Source organism: Amblyomma americanum, chromosome 1 (assembly GCF_052857255.1).
Source record: "Amblyomma americanum isolate KBUSLIRL-KWMA chromosome 1, ASM5285725v1, whole genome shotgun sequence".
Taxonomy (NCBI): Eukaryota; Metazoa; Arthropoda; class Arachnida; order Ixodida; family Ixodidae; genus Amblyomma; species Amblyomma americanum.
In genome coordinates this window covers 30,288,559-30,303,297 of record NC_135497.1, presented here as the reverse complement: position 1 = coordinate 30,303,297, position 14,739 = coordinate 30,288,559, and the positions used below count along the sequence as shown (strand labels likewise).

General features: G+C 46.2%; 1 protein-coding gene across 1 annotated transcript; it reads right to left on the bottom strand.

The window, feature by feature from the left end:
* Positions 1-8,505: 8,505 nt before the first annotated feature.
* Positions 8,506-14,036, bottom strand: LOC144124877 (protein Skeletor, isoforms B/C-like). Its single transcript, XM_077657841.1, has 3 exons — positions 13,952-14,036; positions 8,827-8,993; positions 8,506-8,761 (listed from the first exon to the last, which is right to left on the bottom strand). Exons 1-3 carry the CDS (start codon positions 14,034-14,036, stop codon positions 8,576-8,578), a joined length of 438 nt encoding a protein of 145 aa, XP_077513967.1. The 3' UTR covers positions 8,506-8,575.
* Positions 14,037-14,739: the final 703 nt, after the last annotated feature.

Sequence of the window (14,739 nt, the reverse complement as noted above, 5' to 3'; positions counted from 1 at the left end):
TGTGAAAAATTGGTGGCTGTAAATAGCCGGAAACTGGTGAAATCGCCGGAAAATCGCAGACCGCATATAAGATGCGTCCGCTCGCTCCGAGCGCAGTCGGCGTTCCAGCAAAGGGGGGAGAGGTGCCGATTTGGAGATCTCCTGAATAATTTTGCGCACACCCTCCGCGGTGGCTCAGCGCTTGGAGCACTTGGTTTCTGATCTGGACTATTTGAGTTCGAACACGAGCGCGGCGCCCGCGTTTCGATGGAGGCGGAACGCAAAGGCGCCCATGAGCTGTGCTATGTCGGTGCATGTTAAAGATCCCCAGGTGGTCGAAATATTTCCGGAGCCCTCCACTACGGCACCTCTTTCTTTTTCCCTCCCTCCTTCATCCCTTCCTTACAGCGCAGTTCAGATGTCCACCGAGATTTTAGTCAGATACCGCCCCAGTTTCTTTTCCCAAAAACATTTTTCTAATGTTCATTTACGGTGCGCTTCAGGTGTCCACCGATATTTGAGACAGATACTGCGCCATTTCCTCTCCCCAAAAAATTCCGAGCACGCGTCCTGAAAGATAACCCGCGTCGTAAATGCGTTCCCATTCATTTCCGCTGCACTGGGATAGAGCTGTTGATACGAACAACGCCTTCATGTTACGTCACTGCGGCCCAAGATGAAAAACACCCTTGCGCAGCCGTTGTTTCCTGAGAGATGCAGGCGGCGCCGCTTTCCAGGATCCTCGAGTAAAGTCGTATACGCCGGTCTCGCGACCGTTGTGCCAGGACCTTGCTCCCACGCTCGTGTTCCGATGTCTCGGCTACAGAGAAGAGCGCTAACAGCGTATACATTATATAGACGAGACGCGCAAGCCAGTCATGCGGCCAGGTTATTGAACCGGCTGCTAAGACTTTCAGGGCATATTCGTGTGTCTAAATTTAAGCTTGTAAGAATCGCAATTTAGTTTTGCTGAAACTAAAGCGAAAAATTTGGTGACCTAAAGTTAGTTATTTCTTTTCCAGGTGGGACTCAGCGTCTGTAATAGAAAGGATTGATTTCAACATGTGTTTGCAAGTGGCGTTTGATTTTGTACTTATTGGAATAATTTTTCTGGTGAATACTCAAGTGGTGCTTAGATATATGTTAAAGGAAAGCAGGTTAGGTGTAGTGACTGTGAGGTGTTTGTGAATTTGGAGAGGTTTGATAAGGTGGAAGGCGCGGATTTCATGCGAAAAGTACACGACTGGACAAGGTTTTCGAAGAAAACGGCGCACTATCGTCACTAGTAGGGAATGCCCTGGAAGAACCGATGGAGGGGAGACTGCGGAAAAGCTGAATGGTTGACAGAAATGGAGAGAAAAGTGGCTGCTACAGCCACTGTAAGCGATAATCGCTGACAGGCCACGTGGATCGGACCCGCACGGGCGCGCAGACAAACCAAGTAGATCAGGAAGGCTTGAACAGAAATAGTACCAAGAGTTGATGTGCGGGCTAGTTGGTGTATTGTGTTTCCATCCAGTCCAACGAACGAGTACTGTGTCTGTCCTCTTCGTTCTCGTCCATTGCGCTGTGCATAAACAGGAACGGCTATTCTTAGGTAAGAAATCTGGAAGTGTGGAATGAAGGAATGTAAAACCCAGAAAGGAGGTCATGGTCAGAGCCGACAGGACGACAGGGCGAAAGCGCCAGAGTGATAACAACTAGCAGATAGTGAAGTTGGGAGAAAGGAAGTGAGAACGCAGGTGCTTATCGCTGGTGACTCCAACATGAAAAGGTATGCCGGAACTTTAATGAAGCAGGCAAAGGGCGACTGCAAGTCGATATTTTCCTGGGGAGGACGTGAACGCGGGGCTACACACAAAAGAGACAAATAGTCATACAGTGTTGCATTGCGTAATTTGGTAATAGTATTGGCAAGAATATATGTTGTTCTGAATGGCCACGCAGCACCAGTAGCGGAACGATTAGCGCAAGGAGCTAGGACATGCAGGCATAACGCCGCAAGTGCAGATCGTCGGCACCGGAAGTCCTTGGACGGAACAGAGATGTCAAGAGGGACGTGGTAACTGTTAATCGGGAGATCAGGAAGTTGGGCCAAGAGAAGGACTTCGAAGTGGCTGAAATCAACAGGGAAGTGCGGCTAGCAGGCGTTGGCAGTTGTGGACGAGATGGCATCCGTTTCAGTGGAAGGATGCAAGCAGAAATCTGCTGGGGGCTGGCGAGCCATGCGATAGCTTTTTTAGGGGGTTGACGTGGACTGCGGGCGTAGGAATAGGAAGAGGCGAAGAATAAAGTGAAATAAAAACGGAAGTATATAGTGTTAAGGCACAAAAATAAATTTAATACCAAGACCATTTACGGGATCATACACGAGGGCTAGGTAGAGAGAGGGTAGTCAGAAGGTTTCTTGACACTCACAAAGTGAACAAGAGAAGAGAAAGCCTCTCGGTGCTTTCCAATATTTCGAAAAGAGGACTTGTAAGTCATAATGTTGAATGGCGCAAAGGAACAAACACATGTCGGAAGACACAGAGACAGAAAGAACGCCTCTGTGTCTTCCTGTGTTTTTTTTCTTTGCGCCGTTCAAATTTATAATGAACTAACTAGCCCAACAGCAAGTGTTGGTCTTAGCCTGTCCGCATTCCACAGCCCCGGATTCCTTTCTGCTCAGCTGGCCTCTTTGTTTTCGCAGTTTTGCAGGTCAACCGGTCAATCATGTTTAACAGCCTTCATGCCTGGACAAGATTCACCCTCCCCATCCTAACTCCATTCCCACTTCACACCCTCGTTCCCCTCACCGGGCATTCCTCCCCAGAGTGAAGGCCGTTTTTAAACTCCGCAAATGAGAACGTTTTGCCCAGACAGTCATCTTGGCGAAACGTTGGCAAGCGTCCTGAGGCTTTCCCCTCCCTTGTTCACTTTGTGAAAGCAAGAAAGCTGAAAGAGCGCGAAATGGCTAGAAATACAACAGCAGTCAAAGGAAGAAGAAATTGGCGTTCGCGCTTCGTGCGAGACACATCTCGGGGATCTAGAAGACCCACCTTTTGTCGATGGCTGTTTCTGGGAGAGGTGTAACAGAACAACAACGGAGAAGAAAGAACGCTGACACATCAACAAATAAACTGGCAGAGATTTAACTTAATTTGAAAAGAGCATGTCTGGGTATCGAGGACAATTTCAGGCCAGAAATAAAATGTGCAAACCAATTTTTGAAAAAACTGCTGTGCTAGCAAAAAGTAGCGACATGACCACACGATTAATAATTGAAGCTGAAAGGATAAATGCTTCGGGCGAAACATGTCTAAGCACTCCCTCTTTCTTTCTATGTGATAAAAAACTCTTGTTTCTGAGGCAACGGTACTGTTAGCACAGGTGATGACGTGTCTTTTATGTATATGTATCGTATTTTCCGGTGTATAAGACGCGTTTTTTTTCCAAAAATCTTGCTGGTGCGTCCTCTACAAGGGTGCGTCTTATATGCGAATTTTTCGTTTTTTTTGCGGGTTCAGAAATTACTCAGGTTCATGCTCAAGGTTTTTTCACCGAAAAAATATCACTACCAATAATGCGGTAGTAGCACGGTTAATACTTCAATACGGGGACCGCCGTGCGCAACTTTTTTTAGGTGAACTTTATCATGAAACGGCGGGGATGACGACTTCCAGAATCGCAAACACGCGGTCGTTTCGGAGGCGCAAGCAAAAGTAATGTGAAATTCCCAAAGATGGCGACAGTCGCGCTTCTCGACATTGTCAAGACAAGCCAAGCCGGCGTTCTTTTTTAGTCATTCTTTGCAACTTCGCAACCGTGTACGTATTACGTCTGTGTTGGTGACTTCGGCGTGTGTTTTCCACTACCTACACCTGTCGTGCTCGGTCTTACTACAGTATGCCACCGAAGTTGCGCAAGAGCTACACCGCAAAGTTCAAATTATCTGCGGTCGAGTATGCTACCGAAAACGAAAATCGGGCTGCGGGCCGCCATTTCGACGTCACCGAGAAGATGATTCGCACGTGGCGACAGTCGTCCGCCAAACTGCAGGCGATGAAGAGCGGAAAGAAGGCTGACCGCGGGAAGAAGGCGCGGTGGCCTAAACTTGAAGACCGGCTCCTCAAGTGGGCTCTTGAACAACGGGCTCAAGGTAGGGCTCTGTCAACCGTCCAGTTGCGCTTGAAAGCACGCACTTTGGCGAGTGAAATCGGTGCCGCTGATTTTGTTGGTGGGCCGTCATGGTGCTATAGATTTATGCAGTGCAAAGCCTTGTCAATAAGAGCGCGAACGACAATGCCTCAACAACTACCAGACGATTTCGGAGAGAAAGTGGAGAAGTTCCATGAATTTGTGAAGAAGGAATTTGAAAATAATAACATCATCGACAGCCACATCGTAAACATGGACGAAGTGCCTCTAACATTTGACATCCCTATGTCAAAAAGTGTCGCTCATAAAGGTGATAAGACTGTCACAGTACGAACAACTGGGCACGAAAAGTCTCACTTCACTGTCGTACTTGCGTGCTGTGCTGACGGAACAAAGCTGCCGCCGATGATAATTTTTAAAAGGAAAACGATGCCAAAAGAAAGCTTTCCGCCTGGTGTTATTGTCACAACTAACCAGAAGGGCTGGATGGATGAGCAAATGATGGGAGTTTGGCTCGAAAAGTGCTTTTCGAAGCGCCCGGATGGATTTTTTCACTCCCGGAAAGGCCTTCTAGTTATGGATAGCATGCGGGCGCACATTACTGACTTGACACAGAGGCAAATCAAGGCGAAGAACTGTACCCCTACAATAATACCCGGTGGTTTGGCGAAGGTTCTACAGCCTTTGGATATTTCCGTCAACCGCAGCTTTAAAGCTGTTTTGCGACGTATTTGGGAGGCGTGGATGACGGAAGGCGAGCACAGCTACACCGCAACTGGACGCATGAGGCGCGCTTCTTAGAGCGAAGTTGCGAAGTGGGTCCATGAGGCCTGGAGTGCTGTTAGAGTGGCAACCATAACTGCAGGGTTCCGGAAGGCTGGCCTGCTGGCCTAGAAATAAAGAGTATTAAAATGTCCTAATTATGATAGAAAAGAGTTGGAAGACGATGCCGATATAATGGTATTGGCCGCAGAGGCTACAGAACATTTTTTTAGAGTGGGGGGACGACTTCGAGTTTGTTTATGAGTTTATTCCATGTTTTTTGTTTTCAAAAATTCAAATAATTGTTAATTTCTTTCCACATTTTTGTCTCGTTCTGCAATATTGAAAGGTGGGTTAGTTTCATGCATATAAAGTATAAAATTAAGTGGGCAGCTTTAGGAAGATGTGCAAACAGTATAGTTATTCACTGCATTAACGAAGTTACCGCATAGTCTCTATCAGTTATGCTAACCATGGCCAAGAAGTCAATCAACGACTTTGGCTGGCATGCATATTACTCGAAAAGCTTTAGTTCTAGCTACGAAGCTAGATAGCTCAGCCACATTGTCTTTCCCTGTGCTTTACATAAATAACGCTCTAGAATTGAAGCGTTGGTCAAAAATCTGATGTGGGCGCAAACAGTTCGTGACTGGCGAGAGGGGTAGGGGAGTTGCACCCTCTGGAGAAATGTCGAGGGAGCGACTGCCGCCGCCCTCCTCCATCCCCTCCCTTCCTCTTGTTCCGAACTCCCTGATCGGGGCATAACAAAGTAAGAATGGCCACATCGATAATCTGAATGCATAGACGGATCGTAAAGGAGGGTTGAGGCTAGAACTTTATGAGCAGCGCGACTGAGTGATTGTTGTAAATAGAGAACCTAAATATGAAGGACAAATAGTATAGGATTTACAGAAGGGCCAGAAGACTATTTAGAACTGCGTAATGTAGCAGGCAGTCTAGAGCAAGCTTGCCAACACAGAAATAGACGAGGAGGGGGAGTGCAGTTTGGGAAGTGATCGTAAAAGAATTAATCTGCAGACGGGACACCCGGTCAAAAGAAAAAAATTCAGGAAACACAAAAAATAAACGCAAATTTAAACGACGAATAAATAGCGTTCATAGCAGCAGGCGTTGAGGAAGCAATAGACAAAATCCCTATGGAAAAGTGGGATTTTAATCAGAACAACTCATCGGTCACAAAATGAAACAAGGAAAAGTGGCAAATCGCTGGAAAGGAGACAAGAAGCCACAAGGCTGGCAGAATGAGGAAATTAGGGAGGCCACCGAACAACGGCGGGTGGCTTCGAGAGAACACAGAGAGGCAGAGAAGAACTTTTTCAGAATGAAATGGAGAAAAAATGTGAATCTTATTGATAAAAATAATTGAAAGTACTTTCTCTCGTCCAAGGTAAAATAAAGCAGTCCTTTGATCGCTGAATGGCTGAAGATCGCTATGCAACTGAAGGGGTGCCGAGAAAATTCTGGAAACATATAAGCTCTCCTTGTAAAACGAATCAAAGAAAGCTGGAACAGATTCAAGATGCTGAGCTAAACTGTCTAGAGTGGGACGACGCTATGAAATGCATTTAATTCGTTGTAACTGAGTCATTTAGGAGGGACGATAGGGTAATCTCCCTGAGTGGAGATGCGGCACGGGACAGCGCAACAGAAAGGGGTTAGAATTGCAGAAAATTAGCCCGTGAAAAGGCGAGGGGGAATATTCTAAATGTACCACCACAATGAAAGACGAAACACAAATAAATCTAATAAGCGATATTAGTCCAAACAGCAAGGAAGCGTTGCAAAAGCACTGGAAGCAGTCATACCAAAAGGGCAAATTCTTGACAGCTGGCGAAAGAGTGCAATGTATTTTATCAGTAAAGGGAAAGAAGATAGCGCCAATATGTAACCCATCAGACCTATTACGATGAGTTCGGTTAATTAGAAGCTGGCAATGCAGGGAGGGAAGTTAAAAATTCAAACATGAATATAAAGTGAAAACGTTCTAACTTCAGAGCGGCTTCAGAAATGGTAGGCGCTTGACGATGTCTTGTTCGTGCTTGCTCACTGTGTATCCACAGCTATATAATAGGGGGGGGGGATCCTCTGTATTTGGCCTTCCTGGACATAAGCGGGACGTACGACAACGTAAACAGGGAGCTCCTGTGAAGCACACTCATATATGAAGGCATTGTTTATGAGATAACAGAATTGATTAGGAAAATGTACCGAGATAATAATTTTGAAATTGCATGGGGATGAATAGGGAGTGCGACAACATTTGAGGTAGACAAAGACTAAGACAGGGTTGTCCATTGTCACCGCTGCTTTTCATTATTTACAAGATAAATATGGAAATAGGTCTGCAAGAAAGTAATATTGCTTATAATCTCTCGTTTAGGCAGTGTTAGCAATCTTGTTGATGATACCAAAGCAAGAGAAACTAAGCGCACCATTTAGCAAGTCATTGTTTCAGTATTTGTGATATTTTATTTTCTTGTATTTCCGTATATGTTGTCAATACAATATATATATATATATATATATATATATATATATATATATATATATATATATATATATATATATATATATATATATATATATATATATATATATATATATATATATATATATATATATATATATATATATACTTGCGTTGGTTGCCACAAACATTGCAATTCCAGTGGAAATTTCTTAGTTTTCTTCGTGAATGGAAAAATGTGCACTACCAGCCATTCAGACGATATCCTCCAGTCAATGGCGTCGACCGATTTTCACGACACGGTGGTCTACCCTATCAAGCCGAGTCTATTCCCCTTCCATCTGCTACCCCCTGCGATTTCACGCTAGCAGGTCCAAGGAGATCGGTGAAGGGGAAGAATCGATCGAGGGGGGAAAGTCGGTCGATGCCATTGGATAAAAGGGTTCCCTCACATGCACTTCGTCCGTGAGTGGTATCCGACTAGAATCGGTTTCCTGTAACAAACAATGCATTTCAGGGTCGATTTCGTTGAAATATAGCAATTTGCATTAGCCAATCGGTAAGGACTCCACCCGCACAAGAAACGATAAAGCGAAATGACTTCACACCACAAGCGTAGCACTACATAAGTCTAGTGGCTGCACCAAGTGGCCACCTTGATTCGCCAATATAACTTGTAATGATAGTAACAGCAATCGCAGATGTAGCCTTAGTCCGTGTCTGAAGAAGCAGACAAGGCGCATGTTCCAAGTTGAAGCGCCGATGACTCAGCGTGCCCGTGCGGCTGAAGGTGGTTCGATTGCAGTAAGCAACCACTACGCCGGCAGAAACTGCGTCTGCGCAATGGCGTCGCTGGACCCCTGGTATCTGTAATATGCTGTTCCATGTATGCTAAAAAAACCAAACTGTAACAAGAACGTCGGGCTTTGTTTATAAGACGAGAGGCATTCAGCAGGCGTCCACAGCCTGCTGCGGCGTTTTAACCTACGATGCGCTTGAATGAATGTGTCTCGTCCACAATCTTCTCTCGAATCCGATGAAACAATCCGGGGTTCACGACACAAGCTTTGCACGCGACGAAGAAGAAAATGTTCGCGTTGTAGAGTGCTCCTCACAAGGGCCTCCATCTCGGATTGTCCTCCTTGAATATGCAAAACAAGACGGAACACACGCGCACAAATTCTAACGGGCCTAATGAGGAAAAGGTCAGGCCGCCTTTGAGACGATGACCCCGAGCAGAAGCAGCGGCAGCAGTGCCGTCGTGGGGCCGGCGCCGCTCTCCATCCGGTCCTCCCCCCGGCCGCTCTCCATGCGGTCTTTGCCCCGGCCGCGTTCCGGCTGGTCCGGGTCAGTCACCATGATCTTCCAGCCGAGGTAGTAGTGCGTGAAACACTGAAAAAGACAGCAGCATTTCGCAATCGACGTCCTAGGAGACACGTCACGGCAAGGGGCAGTACCTGGTAGTAGACAACGTCTGGCGTGTCCTTGTCGAGGGTCCAGGTGAATGTTCCCGGTTGGCCGACGTCGCACTGCAGGTTCAACGACTGCTTGAAATCCTCCCAGGTACTGGATTCATCGCTCTTATCCACCGTCTTGTGCGTCCATTCGCAGTAGCGGCCGGTTCCTGCGAAGCAAGGCTGGGCTCGTGAACACAGTCGGTGTTATACAATGGAGTTTCCTATGAGCGCATCTCGTTTGTACACATACGTGTCGGACACGCGTAAGGGCATACAGCCAGCGGGTGTCTCAAAGAGAAGCTTGGAGAAACAACCCCCGATTGCCAACGGAGAGCACGTAGCCTTGAGCATGCTAAGTGCTGGACTGTCCACTCGCGCGCGACGACGGCGTGTCGGAGAGAAGCGGTTCTGGAAACCGCTCTCCTCGCCTGACCAATGGCGGTGCGTGCCCAGTGGAAGGGTGAGAGAGGCAATTGTACTGTGGACGCCATGTGGTGTGTACCCGCCTGCCTGCAGGCGCAATGAATGTGACGAAAACGGGGCGAGAGGTTAGTCTCTTTGAGGACAAACCAAATTGCCACAACCATTATTCCTTCTCGGGAGCAACTGCAACAGATTCAACTGTTGATCCCCTTGAAAAGGGGTACAACAGTTCGCCCCCAAGCAGCCGTTTAAATAAAAAATGCAAGCGAAGCGTCATTTCCAGTGTAATTTAGATAGTTTGAGCGTCAGCACTCATTAGATATAACAACATGAAAGGAAACAAACACACATGTAAATACAAGGATTCGGGCCCGCAACCTTTGGATTGGGAACCGAGCACGGTTATTACTAGGATACAACAGCAGGCGGTCCGGAGCAGATAATGAACGCCTTATATAGGGTAGAGCGGGGTAAAATGAGACATGGGGCAAAGTGAGACATGTCTCGTCTAGCGGCGTCTAGAGCAAAACCTTTTAAAGTAAGTAGGTTTCTTAAACCATCAGTAGGTGCCGCTAAGCGTCCACTAAATTTAAGTTAAAAACGGCGGGAATCTTGAGTTGCCCACTCCCGGAAAAAAATTCTGGAGCGACTTTCGTGGAGCGGCTGTCCCGCCAAAAAGGTGCGAAACTTGGAGGTCCTGTTTCTTTGGACCTGTTCAGTAGCGTAGCCGTGAACAACTGCGACAAGGTATGCAATCGTGTTGTTACTCTATCTCATTGGCTAGCTGCGGAAACAATTACAGTTCCTTTTGTGGTTATCTTCAGAACTGTAAAATTGATTGAGTGGGAGCTTATGGAAGGGGAAAACCGTAACAGTTCGTCGCACGTAGCAAGTAATTGCAGTCTCTGCTTGATGAAAGTGCATTCTCTAGCTCGGAGTTTTTTGCCTCGTTTTCAAGAATGGCCCGCACGTGGAAATGAAATAGACGGGGGCTGCATAGAGCGAGGCCAATAAGAAGAAGAATGTAGAAAGCGTGCGCCAGCGAAAACATTCTATTCACGCTGCATCGAAAGCCTTCTCTGTGCCTAAGGATGCCCTTCAACGGCGAGCAGAACGACTGGAGACACATGGTTCATACGTACTTTGCAAGAAGTAGATTTGATCAAACACACAAGCTACAGCCACTAGGCGTAAGCTTTTTCAAAGCCTTCAAAGCTGCTTACAACAACGCATGCCGGGAGTGGCTGCTGAGAAACATTGGGAGTCGCATCACGATGGAGAATATAGGTGAGCTGCTAAGCAAAGCTGTTGAACGATTAGGAAGCATCAGTAACATAAGCAATGGATTGCGGAAGTGTGTAGTTTGGCCATTTTCTCTCGTGCCGCTGGATGATCCTGTGATCGATGAAGCGCCATTGGGAAGCACGGCGGGACATCAGACTTGCGGTTAACGCCAAGAATCCCACCCTAAATGCTCCCCGGCTACTTCTACCGAAGACAGTGAAGAGCCTGCTCATAGTGACACGACCTTTCAAGTTCTTTCTGCTGTGCTTGCTATAGAAAAGGCAAAAAGAGGGAAGTCGGAGCCCAGCACCGTTTTGACCTCATCGCCTTACAAGGCGAAGCTAGTTTCAGCAAAACCTCACAAGGAGTCAGGTATGGCCTCAAGAAAACGAAAAACCGAACGAAAGGGCTGTTAGTGGCAGTGTTCAATCCCAGGATATCGACCTGAAAGGAAAACGTGCTGCGAAGCGATTAACAAGCATCAAATGTGACTGGGAGTGCCTCGTGCGCAAAGAATTACGAAGCAACACAGCGCCTCGTTCCGTGTGGACCCAATGCACGATGTGTGACGAGTGGGCTCACGAAGAGCGCGCAGGGCCCCATGGACTGTACTTCAAGTGCTCGGATTGCAAGAACAGATTTTGTTTGGATTTGCGAAAATGTCTCGTTTAGCCCCACCTTATGTCTCGTTTTGCCCCGTGGGTCAGGAGAAAGTGAGGCAAATGTGACTTTTTATTATTGATGAATATTCATAGTTATGATGTTGCAAGCTCACTTAATTTTGATTACCACTTAGCTAAGATGCCAAGGAAGGTTCCTGTACAACGTTTTCGGGTTTTGAAATAAAAGAGTAAAAACGGTATGACTTTGGAAATTTTTGTCTCTTTTTGCCCCGCCCTACCTTACACAGCAAACACATTGCTTGGGTTTACCGCTCGGAGTTTTATAAAACGTATCGCTGTTCACAGCAAAGTATGCTGATTTCTCTATCATATTGTTTTGCAACAAGCTAAAGTAAACCTTAATGCATACACAGGGCGGTTTTAAATCGCTTTTTTGGCCAAAAAAAAAAAGTGTTTAACCACGCATGCATTCCGGCCGGTACTTGATAACCAAAAATCCTAGTTTTCTTTTCGTTTTTTGCGCATAAGGTGGTCTTATCTGTAGCAACTCGCCGCTGCAGATTGCCGCCTACTGAAAACAAATATAGGAAGCCGTGGATCACTTCGTTTTTTGGTGCTTGCAGCGAGCGGCATAGAAGAGTAGAATATTTGCTGCTTTCTGTTTCACTGAGTATCGTTCGCACTTATACAGTATCAGATAAGCTCGTAAACAAACGGCAACGAAACGCAACTACTTATACGTGCTTAACGCTGAGCCCATTTCAACTCACATTCGACACGTACTGAAGCTCGTAGTAACTGTTTATGCACTTTCTCAGCTGACCCGCCGCGGTGGCTCAGTGGTTAGGGCACTCGGCTACTGATCCGGAGTTCCCAGGCTCGATCCCGGCCGCGGCGGCAGCGTTTTATGGAGGAAGAACGCTAAGGCGCCCGTGTGCTGTGCGATGTCAGTGCATGTTAAAGATACCAAGGTGGACGAATTTATTCCGGAGCCCTCCGCTACGGCACCTTTCTCTTCCTTTCTTCTTTCACTCCAACCTTTTTCCTTTCGCTTACGGCGCGGATCAGGTGTCCGACGATATATGAGACAGATACTGCGTCGTTTCCTTTCTCCGAAAACCTATTATTATTATTATATTATTATTATTATTATTATTATTATTATTATTATTATTATTATTATTATTATTATTATTATTATTATTATTATTATTATTATTATTATTATTATTATTATTATTATTTCTGAGCTGCCCGGTCCCTTCGGTTCCACAAAGCTTTTTCTCACGCAAACGAGTCTATCCGCTCCGGGACGGACAGCGGCGGTGCATTCACTGGCCTTATGGCTCATTCACACTTGGGCATTCGGCGGCGAGAGCGAGCGAAATCCGCCGCCGCTCTTGCCGTATACACGCATATATACGGTAAACACTGGGTATTTTGCGGCATTTAGCGCCATTTCTCACAATCCCTCTTTCAGTTCAGCGTTTACGTACAGAGACGCGACGGTAAGCTCACACTATTGGCGTCATATGCTTGTTGGGACGGGAACCCTTTTTGCCAACAAACCGACTCACCTCTTAAGACTAGCAGCGGCAGAATCGTCACTGTAAATGAAAAACAAAGCCAATTTATCACTTATAGGTTTTGTCATAGGCAAAATGACACGAAAGCAAAAGACTGGTGACCCATTTGTCTCCAGTGAATGCACTGAAAAGGCAGGTACAATGACGAAGACGAAATCAGTCTGAAGCGAGGGGTCCTGCTTTGATTGATGCCGCCATGTTTGTGTGGGATGTAACTGCGAAGCAGAGGGCGCAGATTCTGTCGTTCGTCCTTCAGTTAGTCCTTCTCAGGACAAGGACTAAGTATTTGCAAAGTGAAGTCTGCACACGGCACGCAAGCGGTCGCGATTGCTCCTTTCGCCGCTGCTCACGAGGACTAACGGCTGCTATTGCTCCCACGGGACTAATCTTTGCTAAGAGTGACGGCGCGCTCTATACAGACCATTTCACCACCCTCGGGAAAACCGTTTTTTTAGGTGTGTGTGTGTGGGGGGGGGGAGGGGGAGGCTTATGGGACAACGTGGGGCAGATTTTTTTTTATAATAGCAATCGCCTGGGGTCATACAGGTAAAAAATAGTTGCTAGACGGGGACGTGAATAAGCGGATAGAGCAAAGTTTGATAATGAAATATTTACAATAACCCTCATCGATTTTGTTTACAACATATATATTTTCGCTTTGCCTGTTCGCGACGTTGTGCCCCAGATGATTTGGTCACAGCTAAGTTGCGTTGTCATTAAATATCGAATAACATTTTCACAGGAAGCGGCGTTGCAAACCTGAGCTTGGATAATGTGCCAACAACACAAAAAATTAATAATAATAATAATAATAATAATAATTGGTTTTTTTGGGAAAGGAAATGGCGCAGTATCTGTCTCATATATCGTTGGACACCTGAACCGCGCCGTAAGGGAAAGGATAAAGGAGGGAGTGGAAGAAAGTGGTGCTGTAGTGGAGAGATCCGGAATAATTTCGACCACCTGGGGATCTTTAACGTGCACTGACATCGTACAGCACACCGGCTGCTCTTGCGTTTCGCCTCCATCGAAGCGCGGACGCCGCGGTCGGGTTCGAGCCCGGGTACTTCGCATCAGTAGCCGGGCGCCTAACCACTGAGCCACCACGGCGGGGTACGGGCATTTTGCCGCAACAGAATTGCGGGCCCCTTAGGAGTGCGAGAGGAGCGGGGAGCGAAAGGCCAGATTTCAACAGAAAGAGCCCGTTACCTTTGGAGACGTCAACCTTGTTGCGAGCGTCGAGCACAACTCCGGCGAGCAGCCGATGGCCCTGAGAGAAAGGTGGAAAATACATAAGACAACCGGTATTGTGGTGGCTCGAAAGTAATGCGAGCCAGGCTGGCCAAACCTCTCAGTGTCTTCAAATTCAGCTCGTTGACAGAATAAGTATCTTAAAAGTCAAAGCACGGCATTTTTTTTTTTTTGCAGAAACACTCAGCGGTCCATTCAAACACATTTTAAACGCGGTATAGAAAAAACGAAAATCCAGATTGAGGCTCGTCGATCCAATTCGGAGTCCTCCGAGAAATTCTACCGGAATCATTTCTTTTTCTCCTTCATATTTATGGTAGAGAAACATATGCACAGTTCGTTATGCAACTGAAATAACACTTTCTAGTATTTGAACTGAACTACACTAATATTGTCGACAGTCGTCTGAGCCACCTAGGAGTATATGTTTAAATCGTTCATTTCGCAGTTACTTAAGTTGCTGGTTGAAGTTGCGAGTGTTCATCGGGATGTATTTTATAGCATAATATTTGAAACCAAGAGTTGTAGACTGAATATACTGTTGTTCTTGTTTACTTTTCTGTTCAAGTGGCCTTGATACATTGCTCCTTTGTCCTCCTTCCCTTTTTTCATCTAATTTTATTATACTTTTCTTCACTTTAATCTTCTACCCACTGCCTTGCTACAATTCTTGGGTGCTGCAGGGTATTTTGATAATAAACAAAATGAATAAAGAAAAATTTCTTTAAAAATTTCTTCACTGGCTG

Coding starts and splice junctions, on each gene's coding strand:
- LOC144124877 (XM_077657841.1), bottom strand. CDS start 14,036: ATGTATTTTCCACCTTTCTCTCAGGGCCATCGGCTGCTCGCCGGAGTT. Junction 8,994..13,951: donor CAAGGTTGACGTCTCCAAAG/GTAACGGGCTCT, acceptor CTTGCTTCGCAG/GAACCGGCCGCTACTGCGAA. Junction 8,762..8,826: donor CAGACGTTGTCTACTACCAG/GTACTGCCCCTT, acceptor TGTCTTTTTCAG/TGTTTCACGCACTACTACCT.